At 49.0% G+C, this 24,167-nt stretch overlaps 4 protein-coding genes across 7 annotated transcripts; 2 read left to right on the top strand and 2 right to left on the bottom strand.

Moving 5' to 3' along the window:
• Positions 1-201: 201 nt before the first annotated feature.
• Positions 202-10,889, top strand: NR1I3 (nuclear receptor subfamily 1 group I member 3). Its single transcript, XM_057556548.1, is given in 14 exon segments — positions 202-248; positions 6,861-6,991; positions 8,479-8,583; positions 8,586-8,641; positions 8,864-8,894; positions 8,897-9,004; positions 9,226-9,283; positions 9,285-9,376; positions 9,479-9,502; positions 9,505-9,554; positions 9,556-9,595; positions 9,775-9,895; positions 10,759-10,843; positions 10,845-10,889. Coding segments are annotated over 14 exon segments (993 nt in total).
• On the bottom strand, positions 10,066-14,700 carry TOMM40L (translocase of outer mitochondrial membrane 40 like). Of its 3 annotated transcripts, XM_007171702.3 has the most exons (10): positions 14,550-14,700; positions 14,079-14,329; positions 13,719-13,786; positions 13,325-13,417; positions 12,944-13,045; positions 12,691-12,796; positions 12,379-12,501; positions 12,189-12,265; positions 11,894-11,996; positions 10,066-11,754 (listed from the first exon to the last, which is right to left on the bottom strand). In XM_007171702.3, the coding sequence occupies exons 2-10, from the start codon at positions 14,191-14,193 to the stop codon at positions 11,615-11,617; spliced, it is 927 nt and encodes a 308-aa protein (XP_007171764.1). In that variant the 5' UTR covers positions 14,194-14,329; positions 14,550-14,700; the 3' UTR covers positions 10,066-11,614. The 3 variants fall into 3 exon arrangements, with proteins under 3 accessions (XP_007171764.1, XP_028019705.1, XP_007171766.1); XM_028163904.2 differs by lacking the exon at positions 12,379-12,501; XM_007171704.3 differs by lacking the exon at positions 12,944-13,045.
• Positions 14,701-16,496: 1,796 nt separating this feature from the next.
• APOA2 (apolipoprotein A2) lies at positions 16,497-17,845 on the top strand. The gene is made up of 4 exons (XM_007171705.1): positions 16,497-16,571; positions 16,727-16,802; positions 17,103-17,235; positions 17,611-17,845. The coding sequence occupies exons 2-4, from the start codon at positions 16,751-16,753 to the stop codon at positions 17,735-17,737; spliced, it is 312 nt and encodes a 103-aa protein (XP_007171767.1). The 5' UTR covers positions 16,497-16,571; positions 16,727-16,750; the 3' UTR covers positions 17,738-17,845.
• Positions 17,846-20,436: 2,591 nt separating this feature from the next.
• Positions 20,437-24,101, bottom strand: FCER1G (Fc epsilon receptor Ig). Of its 2 annotated transcripts, XM_007171707.3 has the most exons (5): positions 23,558-24,095; positions 21,614-21,705; positions 21,418-21,453; positions 20,956-20,976; positions 20,437-20,801 (listed from the first exon to the last, which is right to left on the bottom strand). In XM_007171707.3, exons 1-5 carry the CDS (start codon positions 23,868-23,870, stop codon positions 20,739-20,741), a joined length of 525 nt encoding a protein of 174 aa, XP_007171769.1. In that variant the 5' UTR covers positions 23,871-24,095; the 3' UTR covers positions 20,437-20,738. The 2 variants fall into 2 exon arrangements, with proteins under 2 accessions (XP_007171769.1, XP_028019685.1); XM_028163884.2 differs by lacking the exon at positions 21,418-21,453 and having other exon boundaries at positions 23,558-24,101.
• Between the last annotated feature and the right edge of the window lie 66 nt (positions 24,102-24,167).

The raw sequence follows: 24,167 nt of genomic DNA, 5'->3' as shown, positions 1-24,167 counted from the left end.
GTCACAAATGGTAGCGTTTCCTTCTTTTTTATGGCTGAATTAAATATATATCATATATTAAATAGATATTATATATTATTTATGTATATATAGAAATATATATATATATATATATCTCACATCTTCTTTATCCATTTATCTATTGATGGTCACTTAGGTTGTTTCCATGTCTTGGCTATTATAAATAATGCTGCAAAGACCATGGAGATACAGATATCCCTTTGGGACAGTGATTTTGTTTCCTTCAGGTAGGTACCCAGAAGCGGAATTACTGGATCATATGGTCGTTCTATTTTTAATTTTTTGAGGAACTTCCATACTCTTTTCCACAGTGACTGTACCAATTTATATTCCCACCAACAGTGCACACAGTTTCCCTTTTCTCCACATCCTCACCAACAATTGTTATTTCTTTTCTTTTTTCGTGTGTGTGTTTGTGTGTGTTTATTGAGGTACAGTTGATGAACAGTATTATGTAAGTTTCAGATGTACAACACAGTGATTCACAATTTTTATATTTCTTGTCTTTTTGATGATTGTCATTCTAACAGGTGTGAGGTGATATCTCATTGTGGTTTTGATTTGAATTTCCATAAATATTAGCAATGTTGAGCACGTTTCATGTACCTGTTGGCCATCTGAATACCTCCTTTGGAAAAATGTCTATTCAGGTCCTTTGCCCATTTTAAAATTGGATTATTTGGGTTTTTTGCTATTGAGTTGTATGAGTTCCTTATTTATTTTGGATATTAACCCCTTAACAGATGTGTGGATGGCAAATATTTTCTTCCATTCTGTAAGTGGCCTTTTCATTTTGTTGATCATTTATTTTGCTATGCAGAAGCTTTTTAGTTTGATGCAGTACCACTTATTTTTTTATTATGTTGCTTGTGCTTTAGGGATCATAAAGCTTCACTGTAGACATACTGAATTTGAGATGCCTATGTGACATCCAGGTGAAGTCATCTAATAAACTATTGGGTATAGTAATCCTTGTACAAGTTATTTAAACTCTCTGGCCTCAGTTTTCTCATCTGTAAAGTGGTGATATTACTTATGTTTTAGGGTTAACACTGGTAAGGATTCTTACACAGTATGCTGCTCATAATAAGAACAAATTAGTGAAGCAATTAATACCTATAATATGATACATGATCTTTACCACACAATTTAGAGTTTGATTATATATTTCCTTGTAAGATCTAGGAGTTCCATTTACTTATGCAATCTCCATAATCAGTCAGTAAATTCCTTGATAATAGGAACCCTCTCTTTTATCCCTTTCCATAGTGCCTCACCGCAGAGTGGGTACTTAATAACTTATTGCTAGTGTAAATCTGCAACTGTGGAAAAGAATAGGGGCCCAAGTAGGGAGGGCCCTATACTCCTCCTGTAGTCTCTCTCCCAGTTGGTGGTACCACCATCCACTCAATCACCCATGCTAGGAACCTGGAGTCATCTTTAACTCTTCCTCTTTCTCAACCTAGACATTCTAGTAATCACCAAGCTCCAATTATTTCACCTCCCATGTATTTTTCAAAACCCTCTCCTCCACTATATCCTACCACTATCCTAGATCAGGCTTAATCCCTCACCTACTTTATGGCAAGAGTTTCTAACTGGTTTCTTTGCCTCCAGTCCTGCCCCCTCAAATCTATCTTCCAAACAGCCAGTAGTTGGATATCTAGAATAGATCTGACCATGTCATTTCCCATCTTACCCTTTAAAAGCTTCCTGATGGACTTAAGTTGCTTTCTCTGGCACACGAGGTCTCCCATGAACCGGCCCTGCCTACATCTCAGCCTCATACCCCATCTCTCTAGACTTTTCTCTTCCCACTCCAGCCTGAAATGTTATGCTCCAGCAAGAAAGACCTGTTCGTGGTTCTTACCATATTTACTTTTTTGTATCTGGCTTCTTGAACTTCTGAGGTTGTACCCTCTACCTGAACTACCTTTCATTTGTATCTGGCTAACTCCTCTTTATCCTTTAAAAATCAACTCAGCTGTCACTCCTCCAGGAAGACTTTCCTGCCTCCTCCTCAACACCTCTTTGCCAAAGCAGGATTAGCTGCCCTTCTTCTGTAGTCTCAGAATGCTCTGTGCATAGCGTCATCAGTGATAGGATTATATTTCTTTTCTTTCTTTTTTTCGGCCGTGCCACCCGGCATGCTGAATCTTAGTTCACCAACCAGGGATCGAACCTGCACCCCCTGCAGTGGAAGTGCTGAGTCTTAACCACTGGACCACCAGGGCAGTTCTCGATTATATTTCTTTATATCTATTTAAAGGTCTGTCTCTCCACTAGCATCTTTAAACTCCATGAGGGCAGGAGAGCATCTTATTCATCTTTTTTATCCTTAGTGTCTAATACATAGTAGGTTCTCGGTCAGTATTTGTTGATTGAATGAGTTAGTATGAATTCTCACAGAGTCTCACTCAAGCAAAGATACCAACAGATGCATATGCATAAATATGCTCACCAACTCCCAAGGACCAGATCCAAGCACCTGTGTTCTCTGGAGCTCAGCTTACTTCAAAATGCAGTAAGTTATACATAGTTGGATGTTGCACCTACTTGAGATGAAGGGGACCTAAACAAGGCTCTTTTTAACCCAATCTCTTCTCTCTGTCTCTGTCTCTCTAAGTGTATTTTTATGGCTCTAGACTCCACTTGGGCTTTTAACTCACTGTTAGAGTATCATTAATTATAATTTAACCCTTAACTGAAGAAGCAGACGATATGCCCAAAAAAAAAAAAAAGAAAAAAATGCTGTATTCTAGCGGGAGAAAACTACTATATTAGTGCAGAAACAACAAACACCCAGGGAGATGTACAGTGAGAAAGACCTTTCAAAGTGAAAGACTGAGATTTGGACCTTATTCCAGTGTGTGTGGGATCGGATTTATCCAACATAGATGTATCCAACATGTTACCCATCCCCAAAACATCCAAATAGCTTTTGAAATTACTTTTTCTGTTCATAAAGGTTGGGAGAGAGAGTGCATGTGTATGTGTATAGACACATACCCACTTTTTCTTTTAGAAATTCCCACCTTTTTAATTTTTTTAAATTTTTATTTTATGTTGGACTATAGTTGATTTACAATGTTGTGTTGGTTTCAGGTGTACAGCAAAGTGATTCAGTTATACATATACATATATCAATTCTTTTTCAAATTATTTTCCCATTTAGCTTATTACAGAATACTGAGCAGAGTTCCCTGTGCTATATAGTAGGTCCTTGTTGGTTATTTATTTTAAATATAGTAGAGTGTACCTGTCAATCCCAAACTCCCAATTTATCCTTCCCTCCCATCTTTCCCCTTTGGTAACCGTAAGTTTGTTTTCTATGTCTGTGAGTCTGTTTCTGTTTTGTAAATAAGTTCATTTGCATCATTTTTTTGGATTCCATATGGAAGCGATATCATATTTGTCTTTCTCTGTCTGACTTACTTCACTCAGTATGATAATCTCCAGGTCCATCCATGTTGCTGCAAATGGCATTATTTCATTCTTTTTAATGGCTGAGTAATATTCCATTGTATATATGTACCACATTTTTATCCATTCGTCTGTCGATGGACATTTAGGTTGCTTCCACGCCTTGGCTATTGTAAACAGCGCTGCAATAAATACTGGGGTGCATGTATCATTCCAAACTATGGTTTTCTCCAGATATATGCCTAGGAGTTGGATTGCTGGATCATACCGTAGCTCTAGTTTTAGTTTTTTGTTTTGTTTTGTTTTGTTTTTTAAATTAATTAACTTATTTATTTATGGCTGTGTTGGGTCTTCGTTTCTGTGCGAGGGCTTTCTTCTAGTTGTGGCAAGCGGGGGCCACTCTTCATCGCGGTGCGCGGGCCTCTCACTATCGCGGCCTCTCTTGTTGTGGAGCACAGGCTCCAGATGCGCAGGCTCAGTAATTGCGGCTCACGGGCCCAGCTGCTCCGCGGCATGTGGGATCTTCCCAGACCAGGGCTCAAACCCACGTTCCCTGCATTGGCAGGCAGATTCTCAACCACTGCTCCACCAGGGAAGCCCTAGTTTTAGTTTTTTAAAGGAACCTCCATACTGTTCTCCATAGTGGCTGCACAAATTTACATTCCCACCAACAGTGTAGTAGGGTTCCCTTTTCTCCACACCCTCTCCATCATTTATTGTTTGTAGACTTTTTGATGATGGCCATTCTGACTGGTGTGAGGTGATATCTCATGGCAGTTTTGATTTGCATTTCTCTAATAATTAGCGATGTTGAGCATATTTTCAACTGCCTCTTGGCCATCTGGACACATACACACTTTCTACATTTGCAAAAATATTCTTCAGTGTCAATGGAGCACTAGACAACCCCAGTGAAGGCTCCTACTTCTGATTCTTAAGCTTATTAATTAGATGTCCTTCATCTTGGCTCCATACAAACCAGATACATAATTTGCAGGGCCCACTGAAAAATGAAAATGCAGAGCTCCTTGTTTAAACATCATTAAGAATTTCAAGACAGGACCTCCCTGGTGGCACAGTAGTTAAGAATCCACCTGCCAATGCAGGGAACACGGGTTCGAGCCCTGGTCCGGGAAGATCCCACATGCCGCGGAGCAACTAAGCCCGTGTGCCACAACTACTTAGCCCGAGTACCACAACGGGCTGAAGCCCGCACGCGTAGAGCCCATGCTCTGCAACAAGAGAAGCCACAGCAATGAGAAGCCCGCATACCACGACTACAGAAAGCCCATGCACAGCAACGAAGACCCAACGCAGCCAAAAATAGATAAATAAATAAATTTATTAAAAAAAAAAAAAAAAGAATTTCAAGACAGCGGCAACATCAGAGCATTAAACCAAGCCCAAGATCCCTCTGAGCACAGAGACTGTGTGACTGCACAGGGCACACTCCCATGATGCCAGCTCTGGTGCAAGAGCCCCCAGATCAATCCCATATATCTAATGTTTTAGAGGCCATTCTGCTTTAATACTCAGCCCTCCCTTGTTGGGAAGTGGGACCTCTTCTAGCTCTTTACATAAGCCCTTAATTAGACCCCAGTCTCTTTTGAAGAACTTTCCTTTTGGGAGCTTTGTACAATTGATATGCCTATTCTTTTACTGTTGACATATTGCATGTGAAAAAGCTCGCTCTCTCCCTCTCTCCTCAGCAATAGGGAAAATCTACATGTATCTGATAAGGAGCGGTTTCTATCCTCGTTTTCCAGATACTGAGGGCCGTAATCCCTAACTCTAAACACTAGCAGCTCTTGAGCTCAAGGGGAAAGCAGAGTCAGAGTGGGAAGAGAAGCAGGTAGGAAAACTTTTGGGGTCCAGAGACTAAAAGCAATAAAGTGCAGATAATGCAGGGGGTCAGGCCGAGGGCAGGTTTGGGAAGAGGCTCTGCAGGAGGGGAAGAAGGTCAAGGGTGGTCCAGAGCTGACTGATAACCCCTCTGACATTCAGGGGCCTGTGACAGCCACTGCAACACCTGAAGCCAGGGCCAGTGAGGAAGATGAGCCAAGGAATTGTGTGGTATTCAGGCACTGAGCCACAGGCTGTCACTTCCATGCCCTGCCTTTTGAGGACTGCAAGGGTTCCTTCAGGTGAGAACCTCCTCCCCAACAGAAACGCCCTCCCAAACTGCCTGCCAGGCAGCCTTTAAGCCCTGGCACATGCCCTAGCTTGTCCAGTTACATCACTCCTGCATCCTGAAGCCTAACTACGCTGTGGCCAGCACGCTACAAATTGCCAACCTCATCACTTGTATAAACATGAGGCAAAATAACAGAGGGAAGGCTGAGTGCTTGTCCTATGGACACAACCCCTTAGTCAAGGGTACTCACTACCTGCAAAGCACCAAACTAGTACAGCATCAACTAGGCCTTCCTGACTGGTTCTGTGCCCCCATGGAAATGCTTGAGATGCGTTGTATCCTCTCTACCCCTAGGGACCTCTGGGCACAGCTCAGAGTAGCCCCTGTCACCACAGATTTTTTTTTTTTTTTTTTTGGCCACTTGGCTAGCGGGATCTTAGTTCCCCAACAAGGGATTGAACCCCAGGCCCTCGGCAGTGAAAGCACATAGTTCTAACCGAAACCGTGCACCTCAGATTGGGACTCGAACCCAGCCTAGACTGATTGGGACTTGAACCCACGGGTCTGGGCCTCGAACCCGGCCAAAACTCAGATTGGGACTTGAACCCTCTCAGCCAGGACTCGAACCCGGCCAAAACCTACGGTCTTCCAACTGAGATCACATACCTGGTTTCAGGACTTAATGAAGCTCAGGTTCTTGATGTCTCATCGCAGAAAGAATTCAGTGAGAGACAAAGCAATAGGTAAGAAGTGCATTTATTTAGAGAGAAGCACACTCCACAGACAGAGTGTGGGCCATCTCAGAAGGCGAGAAAGGCACCAGGGTATGGGGTTGTCAGTTTTTATAGGGGTGGGTAGTTTCATAGGCTAATAAGTGGGAGGAGTATTCCAGCTATTTCAGGAAGGGGTGGGGATTTCCAGGAATTGGGCCACCACCCGCTTTTTGATCCTTATGGTCAGCCTTGGAACTGTCATGGCACCTGTGGGTGTGTCATTTAGCTTGCAGATGTGTTACAGTGAGCGTATACTGAGGCTCAAGGTCTAGTGGAACTCGACTTGTCTGCCATCTTGGACCCATTTGATTCTAATCAGTTTATGTCATGTCCTTGGGCTATGTCATTCTTTCAAAGGTTGTGCCCTGCCCCCTTCCCTCCTGTTTCATAGCCACTGGACTGCCAGGGAATTCCCACCATAGTTTCTTTTTGACCATTTCATTTCAGCCCCTCACGTACCTACCTGCTCGCTGCCATCCCCAACCCTCACAATGTCTCTGTCCTCTCAGGCGAACAGTCAGCAAAAGCACCGGTCTCACGTGCCCCTTTGCTGGAAGCTGGAAGGTCAACAAGGCCCAGAGGCGCCACTGCTCAGCCTGCAGGTTGCAGAAATGCCTAGATGCTGTCATGAAGAAGGACAGTGAGTTGGCCCCCTAACATCCCGAGAATCCACTATGTCCCTCCACTGACTATGCTTTGCCCTTGTTCCCACAGTGTATTCTCCACAGGGCAGGCAGAGTAAGCTTTTTGAAACAAGTCAGACAATGTCACTATTCTGCTCAAAAACTCCAAGGGCTCCTCCTCTCTCTTATGGTCCATGATCTCATGGTCCAGCTCCTCCATACCACCTCTCAGATTTTACTTCCTACTCTTCCCCTTGCTCAACCCATCCCAGCCACACTGACGTCAATGCCATTCTCAAACACACCAAGCACACTCTTCTCAAGACTGTTGTAACTTATACTTGCACTTGCCATTGCCTCTACCTGGAATGCTCTTCCCCTAGATATTTATATGGCTTGCTTTTACTCTTCCATCTCTCAAATATAGTGCCTGTCACTTAGTAGGTACTTGATAATTGTTGAATTATTTAATGTTTTTTCTCTGTGCCAGATAATAAGGCTCTGCCCCCAAAAGATACTGTAACTTGTAATCAACTTAAAGTAACAGAAATCAACTTGTCCAAGTCCACTCAGCTGAAAAGTTGTAGAGTCAGTATTCACCAGACCCTTGCTTTCTCCATGACGTCACACTGCTTTTCAATATGGAGCAGTGGAAAGGAAACTGTAGAAGTAAAAAAATCTTGAATTCAGTCTACATCACATAAGGATTTTGTGACCTTGGACCTGTCACTGGAATGTCAGTCTGTTTCTGAAAAACATGGATAATAACACCTGCCCTCTCCACCCACAGGATTGTTTCATTCAGTGAGACTTAACCTCAGAAGCTTTGAAATTATAAAGCTATGCAAACATAAGGTGCTGTTTTTGGTATCACGAGCCCACCCCTCTTCAGTGCTCCCCCAGAAGCCAAACATCTCCCTATACTGTTCCCACTTTATTGTCTATCCTTTTTTTCCTTTCCACAGTGCATTGTTTTCTGCTGCAGTGACTCACAGGTCAGGGAAAGCGTACAGGAACTCCCTACCACCTGGAGCCCCTGGGACGTCAGCCAAGCCCAAGGAGGCCTCAAGAACTCTCCTCCAGGGCTTCCCTGGTGGTGCAGTGGTTGAGAATCTGCCTGCCAATGCAGGGGACATGGGTTCGAGCCCTGGTCTGGGAAGATCCCACATGCTGAGGAGCAACTAGGCCCGGGAGCCACAGTTACTGAGCCTGCGCGTCTGGAGCCTGTGCTCCGCAACAAGAGAGGCCGCGATAGTGAGGCCCGCGCACCGCAATGAAGAGTGGTCCCCACTTGCCGCAGCTAGAGAAAGCCCTCGCACAGAAACGAAGACCCAACACAGCCCAAAAAAATTAATTAATTAATTAAAAAAAAAAAAAGAACTCTCCTCCCTCCCCTGCATCCTTCATTACGCAGAGTGTCCGAGGGCCCCAGACCAGGGGCTGACAGAGAAAGGTGCTCTCTGCTGGTCTCAATAGCTTTGTCACATCCCTTCCCCGGGCACAGTGATCCCATGGGCAGAAGCCCGGGCGTTGCGGTGAGCAAGACAGGCCCGGCGATGGGCACAGCAAGCGTCGATGCAGCTGAGGAGCAGAGAGCTAGTCCAGACACTGCTGGGGCCCAAACTCGCCACATGGGCACCACGTTTGACCAGTTTGTGCAGTTCAGGGTGAGCATTTACAGGATTCAAGCTGAAATGTGACCAAAAGGTGCCCAAGGAGGCTGGCCTGAGGGAGGGGGCTGTGTGCCACGCACCAACAGAGGACAGGACTTCTCCAGAACCCCAGCCGAGGCAGACTCCTTAGCCCGGAACCCTTCCAAGATAAAGCTGGAGAGGCCTAAAAGAGCTCCCTAGGACCGGGGCCTCTCACCCAGGCTCTGATCTCTGCAGCCTCCAGCTCATCTGTTCATCCATCACCAGCGCCGCCCACCCAGTTCCCTGTACTGCCTCTGCTCACGCATTTCGCAGACATCAACGCTTTCATGGTACAGCAAATCATCAGGCTCACCAAGGATCTGCCCCTTTTGGTATGTGACCTCCCCTTACCTTTCAGGAAGAAAACACTCCAGTAAATTATAATCCCACCCTCACCACCCCCACCCTCCACCAAAAAAAAAGGTCACTAACCAAACTAACCCATCGCTCAGCCTTTTCAAGTACCAGGTCTTGAATTCCCAGCTTTTTTAAGTGTCTCAATCAGAACTGGGAGTTCCTCTCCCTCTCTGAAGTTCAGGCTAGAGTCTAAACAGCAGGTTTCCTGCTCTGGCCCATGGAGGACCAGATCTCCCTTCTCAAGGAAGCACCTGTAGAAATGTCACATTGCACTCAATACCACTTTCTGTCTCCAAACACAAAACTTTCTCTGTGGGCCTCTTCGCTACACAGTAGAAGATGGAGTGCATGGTGAGATGGTGCTAGAACAGTAGAGGGCATCAGCAGTAGAGTAGAACGGTATGGTATGTGGTGAGGTGACCTGAAGGCTCCTAAGCCTGGTATCTCCCACAGTGGGGTTCCAGGAAGAGTTTTTGGAGTTCTCTTCAGCTTCCATAGGACACTGCACCGACTGCAGCTCCAGGAGCCTGGAGTATGTGTTCATGGCTGCCATGGCCCTCTTCTCTCCTGGGAAGCATCCCCCAAAGCCCAGAAGCTTTTGTTCCACCACCTCTGCCCAAACTCCCAGCTCCCTGAATCCATCCATCCAGGCCTTTTAGTCTTCAAACCTGTGGAATGGGTCTATCCCAGTCTTGGCTCCCCAGGGCACCATGCAGGTCACCCGCAACCTCCCACCTTGTCCTTCCCCACTCCCTATCTTACAGATCGGCCTGGGATAACCCAGAGAGAGGGGACTGATCAGTTGCAAGAGGAGATAGCGCTGACTCTGCAGAGCTATATCAAAGGCCAGCAGCAAAATCCCTGGGACCAGTACAGTGGGACTGGGTGCGTGGAGGCTGCACCAGGGTGGGAAGGAGTTAGGGAGATACTGAACTCAGGATGAGTGCTTTTACTGTCCTTTCCTTTGGGAAACCAGGGCCCCTGGGGGTCTAGTCCTTCCCTCCCATCTCATAGAGTTCCGGCATTCAAATTGCTCCTACTGCTGTTTCATCTCACTTTTTCCAGATTTTTTTATTCAGGAGAGATGCACAGTAGTAGCTCACAGGCTTGGTATAATAGCATTCCTGAGATTGATGACATCCATCACCTCACCAATCCAACTCCTCCAGACTAAAACAGCCTTTCAAGAACCTTGTTCACTCTCTTTCCTTGGCCCTTCCCCTCCTCTCCATTGGTCCAATTCCTTTAATTTTTCATTCCCCTTGAAGTTATGGTCGTTCAGTTTCATGGCCAACGCCAGTCCCTGGTTCAACAGTCCATGATCTAACCAGGCTCTGAAGTACACTCCACTTCTGTTTTGCTTATTCCTCCATGTGCCAGTCTGGCCAGGAGAGGGTTGCTTTATACCATAGAACACACCCACCTTCTAGAACCTGCTCTAGAAGGCCAGATCCTCAGATTCCACACAGCTGAATATCTGGCAAAGTCTGGGGCTTTCTTCACACTTGGCCCTCTGAGCTCTGGGTTCAAGAAAAATGGCATGGTGAGAGAAGTCAGTGTCAGATAGAGGCCCCACTCGGGACCTTTGGAACTTTTGATACATTTGTCACATCAGAGCATATTTTCCCTAGTGTTCAGACCTAGCTTCACAGAGAGGCAGTTTAGGGGGTCAGGGCCTCAGGACAAGACTCTCAGCTGCCTATCTCTCTCCTCCTTCCCTGGTGACCCCAAAGGTTTCTATATGCGAAGCTGCTGGGCCTGTTGGCTGAGCTCCGAAGCATTAACAATGCATATTGGTACCAAATCGCGAACATCCAGGGGACTGCCCACCATGGTGCCACTGCTCCAGGAGACCTGCAGCTGAGGCCCAGTTCACCTCCTTCCCCAGCCCACCTGGACACGCTGGACTGGAAAGGGGAAAATGCTCGGACCAGAGGCTGGAGCCAGTAAACAGGGAGCCCACTGGTTGCAATGAAAGATGAAAGCAATATCTGCCTCTTCATGCGGTAATGGGGAGAATGAGGGGTGGCCATGGGGACACAGTTGTTCTCTGGAAGCACAGAAGATGGGGAAGGAGGAAGCCTCAGGGCTAAGAGGTAAAGAAGCTCCGTCTAGGAATAGGTGGGCCCCACTTTCTGAGGTCAAAGATTTAGCCCTTCAGCCCTTCTTTCCCAGCCTTGGGAAACTCTGGGATGGAAAACAGGATGGGGAGCTAATCCCATGCAGATTTTTCTGCGCTGAAGAGGAAGAGGCTAGGAGCTTTAATCCATAAGGAAATGAAGGAGGTGGGAGTGAGGGGAGAAAATGCACCCAGCCAGACCCCTTAATCCTTCTCCCTTAGTCCAGAGCCATAAGAGTATGGGAAGATGAAACTGGGGCTGATGGCAGAGGTGGGAGCCTCAAACCACTGCCTCAGCAGCTGCCTCTGTGGCAGCTTCAGTTCGGAGGAGGGCATGTATTGTCCCCACTCTGCTCCTGGGACCTAGAGGTCACCCAGCAAGGTGGGCTCTTGAGAGGGGCCTAGTTCCTGGCCCCAGGGCACCTGACTCAGGGGTTCCAGCTGTTATGGGGGCTGGCTCTGGGACAACCTCAGCCCACAGTGATGCTGAAGCCACAGTGGAATCTGTTGCGCCAGTGATTAAGGAAGGCTCCAAGGGCAAGGGTGACGGGCAGGGGGGGCATCTTCTTCTCCAGCACAGCACCCACACACCAGTTACTGTCCACCAAGCCTGTTGGGGAAGAGAATATACACTAGGTTATCTAACAGGGCTCGGAGAAAGGGGCCAGCAGAGTAAGGTGGGGCTTCCCTCCCGCTGTCCCCCACCCCAATCCCTCAGCACCTCCGAATGTCATCTGAATAACCCTCACCTCTAAATACCATGTTGGCCTGGGGCACAGTCAGGTGGTAACCAAAGGAGAAAGTTGTGTCTTGTAGCCTCGTATTTGCCTCAAACTCCACTCCAACCTGAACCTGAGAACCACGGGCAAGGATGGGAGAGGGATCTTTCTCAGTGAAGACTAGAGGAGTCCTGACAGGGCATCAGCAGAATGAAGGTGCGCGTGAAACGTATATGTAGTGAGGGTAGGAAGAATAGTGGGTCAGCAGGGCCTGTGGAGGTTGGGAGGGGCTTGTTGGGGCGGCGGATGGGATCAGTAGACTCACCTGTTCATTTGCCTTGTGGTAATAACTTGCATGGGCCCCACCTGATCCCACGTTCAAGGTAGCTACCCAGTGTACAGCTGTCAAAACCAAAGTACAAGTGAAAAGGAGTGTTACTGTACTAGCACACAGGCCAGGACCCCAGCCAAGTCCAGAATTTCCCTCCCTGTCACTATTCCTCCTCACCCCATACCCGAGTACTTCCCAGCCAGTGTCAAAATGGCCCCCTCTTCTCCTGGCCGCCGGTGATAAACTAGCTCTCCTCCCAACACCAGCCGATGAGTGAGGCTCTGCAGGAAATGAGCGACCATGATCACTGTGGGGTGGGGAGACATGGAGTCACTCATAGAGACAGGCCCTCTACCTCACCCCCAGCAGCCCCCCACCCCAGCCTGCCCCAGAAAGTTTCTTTTCTAATCCCTGAACTGTACAGACAGTGAAGAGGCATAGCCAGCATTAGCAAGTGGGCAGCCAAGACAAAAAGAACCCTGTACCAATTCCTCACCCGATTCCCCAATCAGGTCAGGATTTCCTAGGGTCAGAGTGGCTGTGTAGTCATCTCCCCGATACTCGCCATCAAACTGCCACGTCAGGAACTTGGCCTGCTGCGTCTGGGTAGGGAGAGGGAGAAGTAAAATCTCCCTCCCTATTTATGATCACTGTTGCCTCTGCTCCTCCCCCTGAGCCCCCAGAGCAGGACACTCATGGGGGAGAAAGAGGAAATGCTTCAGTAGATGAAGGCAGGAACCATGGGTCACCTGGAAGACAGCCTTGGCTCGGAGCCGCTCTGCCAAGAGGAGCAGGACCTGGGCGTTGAGGCTGCCACTGCTATCCATATCCCCGACCACAGTGGGGAACACCTGTTGAAGAGTGTCCAGACTAAGACTGAGCTGGGTGGCAGCACTCAGCCTAAATCCAAAGGTAGGATTTCTTTAACGGTACCCAGCGCCCCCTAGTGGAGCCACAAGGACAAACTCCCAGCTCATCACAGAAATGTTTCCCCACCCTCTCCCATTCAGCAGAAACCCGGAGGAGGTGCCCTGCCCATTCTTCCCCATAACACACACATTTCCTCCTCCTCTACACCTGGGTCCTAGCTGGGCTTTTAGGGAGATAACCCAGGTGTGTGGAGCCCTCACCTCAGTTGGGCTAAGTTGCCAGTCCCCTGCATAGGCCGCATGGAGGTGATAGCCCGGCAAGCCCAGAGCACTCATGTGCACAGTGTGAGCCACCTGAGGAAAGAGAAGTTAATGGAGGAGAGAGCATTTCTGCTCTATTTCAATCCCCCATCCCACCCTTCATTTTGTCCCCATCCAGCAGGTCTTTTAAGAAACCCAAACATTCCAACATATACAGAGGGTCACCAGATTAAAAGCAACAACTCCCACAGGCAAAGAAAATAAAGAGAGCCCCCATATTCTCTCTCTTTTGTCCCATATAGCCTGGCTAAGGCTGGAGTACAAAGGAAAGGAGAAGAGGATCCAGAGACAGGCAGGGAGGAATTGAAAGGAGGGGCCAGAAAAGTGGGAGCACCTGGAAATGGCTGCTCAGAACCTTGTTGACAACGAGCTTCACTCCCTCCATCTGTGCTGGGAATACATCTGAAGCGGGCGGAGGGGAGGGGAAGGGAAGGAATAAGCACAGACAAGGAACCCTTACCCCATGAAGTAGTCTCCCCTTTCAATCCCATAGAAAAGTGCTTTGGAGGAATTGACCTCCTTTCAAGTCCTGTAACAGGAAGTGCTCCGCTCCACTGAGCACCTGATCCTCCCTGAGGCTGCACGCCCCAGCTGTGATCTCCCCCTTTCTGCTCCCATCACTGGACACCCACCATTCAAGACCCTCCCCTTCTCTGCCCCTTCAACTTGAGACACCCAGATGCCAAGTTCTCACCTTTGCACAGCCGGTGCAGCTCATCGAAGCTCCCAGGGTTGGGGAGAGGTTCCTCTCGACGGGGGCTCCGGCGGGGCAAAGCCCCCATCGGTGCCAGGCCCAACGTGTTCCCCATTTCAGTTCAGAGGTCAGGGGAGGGGCCGGGGTTCGCCTGGGAAAGGACGCTTTTGCTCCCTCTACCCCGCACGGGCCCCACGCCCCATTATCCGGCTCCCCAGTCCCAGAAACTTCCACATGGCCCGACGCTAGACCTGGAACAGGAAAAGTGGGGGGAGAGGGCACCGGTGGGGAGCTTGAACCCAAGCCACACTCCCATCCCATCTTTAATCCCTCACCCCCACCTGTCACCCCTGTACCCTCCCCCACTCTCTAATCCTAGCCTCCACCACAGACCTCACCCAGCTTCCTAGCTTTTCTGCTCTTCATTCCTATGCCTCAAGGCGAGGCTTGCAATGGAGCAATAACCCTTACCGTCTCATACCATCATGCTGCCCCTTTCCCCCAGGCACACCCCGGTCATCTTGATGGGGGCAGCCATCTTGAATGATGGCAGAACTGCGGCTTCACGTTGCATTCCCAGCGTAGTCATGAACACCATCTTGGAACCGGGCGAAAAAAAGATTTCAGAGACCCAACCCTCCCTTGATTGGGCTCCGCCCAATCAATTAAAAAAAAAAAAAAAACTGCCTGGCTGCTGAGCATGGGCCAGTGGGAGAGGAGGACGCAAAGGAGTGACAGACCTCTCATCCAGAGAGCTCCAACCCCCGCACTGCAGAGACAGACGGGACTTGTTGGTAGCTGCTTAGACTTACTCAAGTGGATGGCCTTAGCTCGCCCTGCCTTTCCAAGGTCGGGAAAAACCTTTGAGCGTGCAAGACACTAGAGGGAGCATCTTGGAGCTTGAGCCACTGAAGTTCCCTCCACCACATAGCCTGGAGACGCGTTTTGTGAAGGGTGGCGGAGGGGAACTACTGTGGAAACTTCTTTCGAACACTGCTTCGGAACGCCCCTAGGCGCCCCGCACCCTCCCAGGCCCTGGGGGCTCCTCCTCACAGTCCTGAACAGAACACAGTACACCTCCAAATGAGTTCGACGCACAGGTACAGCTCTCCGTAGGAAAATGGACATACACTTCCCTCTTGGAGGTCTGCACCTCTCAAAATTGGCGCTCTTGTCCTCTTGGTAGAATGGGAATGGGTGTGAGAATTTGGGGTAGAGGAGCAGGGGCCGCAGCCTTAATTCTAGCAGAACTATTCCCTGAAACAATTGACCCCCGAAGTTAATCCTTCCTTCCCTGCTTCCTTAGGCAGAGTTGGCAAATAAAATCGAGGAATATGGACCGCTGCCCTCAATGCGCTCCACTCCAAAGCTACAGACAAGTCAATGGAGTGCCCTTCAAGAACTAAGTGCTCCACAGGGGAATAGTTGAAGATAGAATAAGATTTCTTAGGCTATTGTCGCCTCCCCACTAGCTCTCACATCACCACTCCCATCTCTCAGGAATGCTCTATGTATACTTTGAGGGCAAAAGGATGAAAGATACAAATACTTCTGGTATCTATTTAGCTGATTTCACCCAAATACCTTGGGCCTGGGGAATGCACCTCTGCCTTCCCTCACAGTCAGGGCTGGGACAAGGGTCAGGGCCTTGGTCAGAGGGATGCTATGGCTCCTGCTGACTCACATTGGCTGACCATTGCCTAGAACTGGTAAGGTGATCAAATGCCCAGAGACCTTCAACCTTTATCCTTGGTAGAAGCCTCTCATTCACCTCTTTTCCTGCCAGAGCACTCCAATTCAGGGGGAGGGCAGCGGCTGCTTTCTGAATTTGTTTTATTGGGGGTGGGCTGTGCTCACTGATCAGCACTCAGGAAGGTCATTCTGGGCTCTAGTGTTTTCTCTCCCATCTCATTCATTACACATTAACTCAAAAAGGTACAGAGTCAATGACACCTGGCCTCTGGCCCTAACCCTTATTGTCCTAACCTGCATTCCCCTCACCCCTGTCTCTGATTTTATGTCCTTTCTTCTGTTCCCCAATACCTCTCTGCCAAGTTGCAGTGACAGGGGATAGGGTTGGGAGATGAAATATACCCATAATGGGACAAAGATACCAAGGACTGAGGGCTTGATATGTCAGAGCTTTCCAGGGGAAAAGAACCCTAGGAATCCTGCTTCCTGAAGAATTCAAATCCAAGGACTACTGGGCCCAGGCCCCAAAGGAATGGATCTTGAATAGGCCTAAAGTATACCCCTTTGGCATCCATTAAGGCCTGCACCCCCTGCCTCTTACCCCATCACCATGAGTCCCCTACGTGCTGTCCTCTCCTCCCCCCATTTCTCTAACTTGTTTACTCCAGGATAGCCCCTGCCCCACTGGACTCCTCCAAAGTACTTGTCACCTGATAGGGGGGTGGGGAAGCATACAGATATATAACCCCTGCCTCCCTATCCAGGCCAGGCACAGACGGCAAGGACAGCAACGCTGACTAGGTAAAGTAAGGGAGTAAGAGGCGTGGGCAGCATCCAAAGATTTAACTGTAGAAAAGGAGGGAACCAGGTTGGCGTGGACATGTAGGTAGGGGTCTCTGGGGAGGGGCTGAAGCCCATTCACTTCAGTGACCTTCCTTGCCCCCACCTGTTCGCAGGCCACTTTCCCTTCCATTAACACCATGAAGCTGCTTGCAATGGCCGTGCTGCTCCTTACCATCTGTAGCCTTGAAGGTGGGTGCGGTATGAAGAGGGGTCCCAAGGAGGAAAAGGTGCTTGGGTCCTAGCTGCCCATCTGTCTGTTCTCCTATGCCCAGGTCTGGCAACCAGAGAGCTTAAAAGAAAAATCATTCCCTCTCTAAAGCCCAGAAAGCGCATCCAAAGACCTGGAGCTGGATACCTGTTCGGGGAGAGAGCTGAGAGCTGAGGCTGAATACTGGCAGAGATGTGGGACTTATTGCTGGGGACTCAGCTGAGGATGTATGTGTGTGTGTGTGTGTGTGTGTGCGCGTGTGTGTTTCTGTGTATGTGCAGGGGCTTTGGTTCGGAGACAGGCAGAGGAGCTGAATCTGCAGAGCCTGGTCTCTCAGTACTTCCAGATTGTGACCGACTATGGCAAGGACCTGCTGGAGAAGGCCAAGGGCTCAGAGCTTCAAATCCAGGCCAAGTAAGTCTCAACAAAGGGGGTTCATGGACCAGGGGGCTATGGAGAGAAAGAGGGGAAGCTGGGAGGTCCTACAGAAGACTGAGGTAAGGGGTGGGGGTTAGGGAGGATGAGGTTTAAATTGTAGAGAAAATTCCTTCATCACCCCACAGATCCCATGGACCTCTTGGACAGATAGGGGTAGCAGGAACTGGGCTTTGAATTTCTATCTCTATGGTCTGTTCCTCTGCCCAGCGGAGGGCTTGCCTCTCCTCCTAGGAGCTTTGCCATGCCAGGATAGACCAGGCACTAGAGTTTGGGGACTTGGATCTCACCTCCCACCACCAAGAAGGCCCCTACCAGTCCCTCATCCTGACTTCTAATCCCTCACATATCCAGGGCCTACGTTGAGAAGGCACAGGAGCAGCTGACGCCCCTGGTCAAGAAGGCTGGAACTGATCTGGTTAACTTCTTGAGCAGTGTTATGGACCTCAAAACACAACCTGTTGCCAAGTGCATTGTCTAGACTGTTGTCTTCCATCCCCAGCTGGCCCCTGGAACACCCACTGGGCAGGCCTAGAGCTCCTCTTCCTACCTACTCCTTGTTTTCTACAATAAATATTGAAGGAATCAAGTTGTGAGCCTGGTATGCTTTGGGGACTGGGAAAAATAGGGGTAGTGGAGGAGGAGTAGGAGGGAGAACAAAGAGAAATCTGCTTCTAACAGGAGAGGGGTTTTGGTGTGAAGGGGTGGAGGAAGGGTTGAAGAGACCAGTGATGGAAATGACAGGGTAAGGGTGCCTGTGACTCTTCTCCAAACCCCAGGAATTTTTCTACAGGGCTGGGAATGGCCGTGCAGGAGAAACTAAAGAGACTTTGCCGTGGACATGGTACCTTGAAAGGCATGAAAGGTTCATGAGCTGAATCCCTAGACTCCTGGAGGTCACGGGAAATGAGAGCACCCTTCAGAATTTCCTCTATCATACTATGAAGAGGAGAAAGCTTCCCAAAAATGAGCTCAAAGGTGTCACCCAAGGCCCCTCCCTTCCCTTCTGAGCCAGGGGAACACTGTGCTTCCCCCCATCCTGCAATAAAAGACTCCTCTCCCTGAAGGTGCTCTAATCCTTCCATTTGAAACCTCTCACCTAGACCCCCTGTCTGGGAACACCCATTCCAAGCCTCTCCCCCACTGTTATCTGGGTGCTATTCATGGAACTGGCCCAAGTTCTGGTAGCCATCTTAGAGCCTGGAGCTAGTAGACGTGGTAGCCAGTTAAAGGCCTAACAGGTCTCCAACTTGATGGATATGTGGGACTTGAGAAATTTTGGTAGCTGTGACACCTGGATTAAATCAAAATGGAATGGAGGTCAGGCTGGACTGATGCAGGAGACTCACAATCCCAAAATGGGAAAATGGGCATTTTCCAATAAAAGTTTACTTCACTTTATATTTAAAATAGTTACTTCTCTACCCCAACTCATTCCTCATATCTCATCTGAAATCACCTTTTCCCCAGACACCAGAGATAGCTCCAATTTCTTCTGTATATATATATATATATTTTTTTTTAATTTTTATTTTATATTGGAGTTTTGTTGATTAACAATGTTGTGTTTCAGGTGTACAGCAGAGTGATTCAGTTATACATATACATGTATCTGTTCTATTTCAAATTCTTTGTCCATTTAGGTTATTACAGAGTATTGAACAGAGTTCCCTGTGCTATACAGTAGGTCCTTGTTGGTTATCTATTTTAACTATAGCAGTGTGTACATGTCAATCCCAAACTCCCAATCTATCCCTCCCCTGCTCTTCTGTATACTGATCAACCTCTTCAGTCTGGGCTTTAAGACCCTTACCACTCATGATTACTTTCTTCCCCTTTCTTTCTCAGTATCTTTTTTTTTTTTCCTCACGTGGCGAAACGTGCAGGGACAGAGATCTGTCCGTCACTTGCAAGATGACATTGGACAGGTTAATTAACTTCAAAGAGCCTGAATTTCCTCACAGTGTTAATGAGTGGATCAACTGGTACGACAGGATGGAAAACACATTGAAAAGTGTAAGTCACCATGCAGTACAAAGTATTGCCCAGCATAGGGGGTTGCTAGGGGTAAGCCTGGAGACTCTGGACCCATTTGGACAGGGCTGCTGGATCAGAGGTAGAACTGACAGCATCAGATGGGATTCAGATACTACCAGGGAATCCTGCCTAGAAACAGGACAGGCACTGAGAAGAGGGATTCCTTCACCACTCACCCATGTGGTTGGAGGAACTGGCCTCCCATCTGGACCTGACTTGTTCCCCTTTGCCTTACCCTCCTCCAACCCAGACCTGGCTCCCTCAGGTCCCTCTTGCCCCAGAATCCACTGAAAACACTGTTCCCATAAAACCTTCCATTGGGGGCTTCCCTGGTGGCGCAGTGGTTGAGAATCTGCCTGCCAATGCAGGGGACACGGGTTCGAGCCCTGGTCTGGGAAGATCCCACATGCCACGGAGCGACTAGGCCCGTGAGCCACAATTACTGAGCCTGCGCATCTGGAGTCTGTGCTCCGCAACAAGAGAGGCTGCGATAATAAGAGGCCCGCGCACCGCAATGAAGAGTGGCCCCCACTTGCCGCAGCTAGAGAAAGCCCTCTCACAGAAACGAAGATCCAACACAGCCATAAATAAATAAATAAATAAATAAAATTTAAAAAAAACAAACAAACAAAAAAAAACCTTCCATTGGGAGCATCACACAAGCTTTTGTCACACCATCCCTTCTGCATGTTTGGCTTTTCAGCTATGCTAATGCCCATATGCACGTATATTGCGAGCTGTGCTCACACTGCTCCCTGAAGCCCACTCTGATCTGGACTGCTGACTATTTGGGGTTGGACAGCCAGGCTTCTCCGCAACCCAACCTTGTTTCAGTTGTCAGACACAGAGGGCCAAGCTGGGTGCGGAAGTCACTTCTTGGGTTCAAATGTCTCTGAATGTGCCTAGACTCCCAACACATTACGCCCTGCTCCAGCACCCTGCTAGAGAGCCTGGGGGTCAAGGGTCTCATCCTTCCCCCCGTCACAGTCAGCATTCATCCCTCAATCAAGCAGAACAGCTCTGGTCTATTAGACTATGAGTTATGGAAGGTCAGGAACTAAATTTGCCTTGTGATATCTTCAGTATCCAGCCTAGGCTAGTAGAGGCTGAGTAAATGTATGTTAAATGAATGAATGAATAGAGTCCAGTCTGTGGTAGCTTTATTGATGTTAGTCCCTTCCCTTCCCATCGTTTAGTGGGAGTTGGAGATGAGGAAGAGGAGAAGGGTGGCATAAAGAGGTGAGACTAGAATATAAACATTAATGAAGAGCATCTGAGGCCTTTGACAGGGAGGAGGAACCACTGGTGTCTATTAATGGGGGGCATAGCATCATTACAGGGATAGGGTCAGCTGGCATGAACGTCGGGGAGGCATATGTGATGCCAGCTACGAGGGCTGGGAGGAGAGTGGAAGAAGGAAGTGACCAAGGGCATCTGTTCTAAAGTTATTGTGGCGGTTTCTCATGCTTCAGGGTCTCATAAGTCTCCTGGTTCCGGGTGCTCAGGCCCTGGAGGTGGAAGTCAGAGGATAGTCAGGAGCTTGAGCCCATCACAGAGCCTCCTACCCACCCCCAGAGGCCCTACCCCTTCCAAAGTTCACTCAAAAGCCCACCCTCTTCTGCTGACTTCTTGGGACTGGGGTTGGGAGGCAGGTTCACTCACCGTGTAAATGCCATCTGATTTCTGCAGAGGTAAAAGGGGCAAGGCATTAGAAACCCACATCTCCTCCAGGGCCCCTCAGCATCTTCTTCCCTACCCAGGGAGGTATGTGGCCAGGGGTGGCTGGCCCCCTTGGGCTAGAGGGCACTCCCATGGATACTCTGGGGCATGAATGCACATTTGCCCATATGGCTACCAACACACATATACACACAACATACAACTCTCTCATGTACTCCTTGTCACTCTACACTTGACTCTTCCTCGTCACCTGTTGAATATTTTACTTGTGATTTGGCTAGGTGGCAGGGTGGGTAGGATGAGGTAGGAGGGGGACCTCTGAAGCTTATACAGATCAGCACCTGAGTCCCATGCTCCCCAGAGATCTCAGATCCCAAGGCTAAGGCCCCAGAAGGGCTAAGAGACTGAAAAATTGTTGATACCCAGTTGAGGAAGGGTCCATACCTCAAGGCTGGCTGTAGCTGCCTTTCGCACCTGCAGCTGGAGTAGGGGAAAGGCCATTAGTACAGGTGAAGTTAGTGGCCCAACCCCACCTCCAAACGCTGTAGGGGAGCCCCTTTTATTCCCTCTCTTTGGAGCCTTGCTGCCACCACCCTCCCACTTCTCCTTCCAGCCCTCACCCCACTCTGCCCAGCCTTACCTTGAGTCGACAGTAGAGCAGGGTGAGGATAATACCATATAGAAACAGGATCGCATCCAGGATATAGCAGAGCTGAGGCTCTCCCAGGGCCGCTGAGGGGACAGAGGGTACCCATGGGGTCAGGGGCAGCAGGAAAGATCTGGTGCTCAGAGGAGAGAAAGAAAGGGCTCTGGGAGGTAGGACGGGGCTTGGAGGGGCACCGTCCCAGGGAATAAACTTCATCTTCCTCTCTAGATTCCTATTTCTCTCACCTCTCCCTCTTCTTCCTCACCCTAGGGTAGGGGTAGGACAGAAAGTGTGAACAGTTCTGCTGTGATGGAACTTATAGGTTCTGAGAGATGAGAGCTTCCCCCTCAGCCCCCAACCCTCTTTTTTTAGCACTGTGGGTTCCTCAGATACCACTGAGCACTCCATAGCCCTCAAGGGACCCATTTGAGTTCACTGAGCCAAGACCAAAACCTCAGCCCAGGGGGGTAAAGTGGGTGGAGGCAGTGACAAATTTCAGCAAAGAAACCACAGGGGTGTCTCTGCTAAGTCCTGTGACCTGTGGCTAAGGGCTGGACAGGAAGGGTGTGAGCTGAGGAAAGGAGGGAAGGCAATCACTCTATTATGGGTCATCTAGCCTCAGCCACATCGCTTTCTGTCCCCCCCGCAACTAAGACACTTAAATATGTAAAAACAAGGTGCCTGCTTTCCTTGGCCTTATAGATACCGATGGCTCTGCACATAAGGCTGAGCGAGTGTGTTAGCCCAGGCTCAAGGGAATGACCACAAGCTATATGGATTCCGGCTCCGGGTACTCTGCCCTGTTACTCACTCTGGGCCACTGAGAGAGGAAGTTTCATGCAAGGAAAAAAATCAAATAAAGTCTGAGCTCCAGCCTCTATCTGCTCTGACCCCTATCAGAAGAGCTCATGGGCATGTGACATACGGGTGAAGTACGTTTTATTCTGTGACGCTCTTTCACAGACGGTTATTACATAAATCTCAAAACTACCCCTTGAGGGAAACATCATCGCCATTTTGTAGATGACGAAACCAAGGCTCAGAAAAGCTTAAGTAATTCATTTAGGGTCATAGCATTAAGTGCCAGAGCTGGAATTCAAATTCAGGCTTTCTGCTTTCCAAGTTTGTGCCCTCTCTTTTATGCCTCAGTGCCCCTGCTCCCTCATCCCATGGCAGCAGACTGGCCGCTCACTTAGTCCTTCCCTCCATCTTCACAGCTGGGCTGGTGGAACTCCATCCCGGTCCATCTCTTTTAATTTCCCCACTTTCCCTGAAGTTTCACTAACCTCTTCCTCCCCGAACCCCAGCTGTAACTATCCCTCTTCAAAACACAGACAATCCAAACAGAGCGAGGAGAGTTTAGAGAACGCCTGGAGCCTCAGAGATGCAGAGGACTTCCCATTTCTAGGCAGAAATGGAACTCTCTGGAACTGGGCATTGTACGCTGCCCACCCTCACATCAACTGTGCCTTAGTGATGACCCACAGAAGCCGCAATCACGTATTTGACTATCTCTGCCTCACTCCGAAACACAAGGACAGGCCCCTGCCTTCCTAACGGGGGCTTTATAAATATTATTTAACCAGCTAGAGATCAGCTCCCAATGGATAAGACCAAAGGCACCCCACAGAAAATGCTGATCATGGGAAACGGAATTTTCCCCCAGACCAGCTTTTCATGTCATACATCCACTCCCCTCCTCTGCCAAACTGAAGACTTACGTGTGTATCAGTCCTGAAAAAGTAAGAAGGGGACAAGAAAGGAGGGAACTACAATTCCTGCGCCCTGAGAGAGACTGGACAGGACCAGCCTCAGGGTCTCTGTGCCCATCCTCCCAGTGCCAGCCTTCCTCTGCCTGTCCCTGCCTCAGCCCTCAGACACACGCCCTTGATTCCCACCCTGGAGCCCAGCTCACTGTCCCTCAGCAAAGCCTCTTACCTGCTTGTTCAACCAAAAGGAGTAAGAGCAAGACCACTGCTGGAAACATCTTGGGCAGGGGCCGAGGGGCCGTGAGCTGGGGATCAGATGCTCCGATGGCACTGTGCAGCTGTGCTCTGCGAGCGGCTCCCTGACCACAGAGCTGTCCCCTTCCTGCCACGCCTTCCTCTGAGCTCTGGCCCCTTCCCCTTCCTGCACTAGAGACCGGGCGGCTCCCGGAAGGGCCAACTAAGGGAGCTACGAGATCTGGTCTCCTATGCCTCCGTCCTTCAGTGACCAAGCCCCTGCTACCATGGAAAGAGGCAACACCCATGCTTGGGAAAGGCTATCTAAACCCGCCATCTCACTCTAGCCCTGTTCAGAGACAGAGCTCTGATAACTTGCCCCTCAAAATTCCCTAAGAACCCATGATAGCCCCTTTCTCTCCCACCTGGAACTTTGTACCCAGTCTTGATTTGAGGAGTTTACCAACTAGTGTGGGCAGCAAGGTTTTGGCAGGGAGGAAGTAAGGGAAAAAGAGGAAATGGGCAATGGAGAAGTGGAAAGGACAAGAGTCACAAAAGGGGCGGAGATGAACAGGAAAAACTGCTAAGGACAGAGTCTAACAGAG

Source organism: Balaenoptera acutorostrata, chromosome 1, assembly GCF_949987535.1.
Source record: "Balaenoptera acutorostrata chromosome 1, mBalAcu1.1, whole genome shotgun sequence".
Taxonomy (NCBI): domain Eukaryota; kingdom Metazoa; phylum Chordata; class Mammalia; order Artiodactyla; family Balaenopteridae; genus Balaenoptera; species Balaenoptera acutorostrata.
Note: the sequence above shows the minus strand (reverse complement) of the source record. Positions and strands in the feature narration are given on the sequence as shown.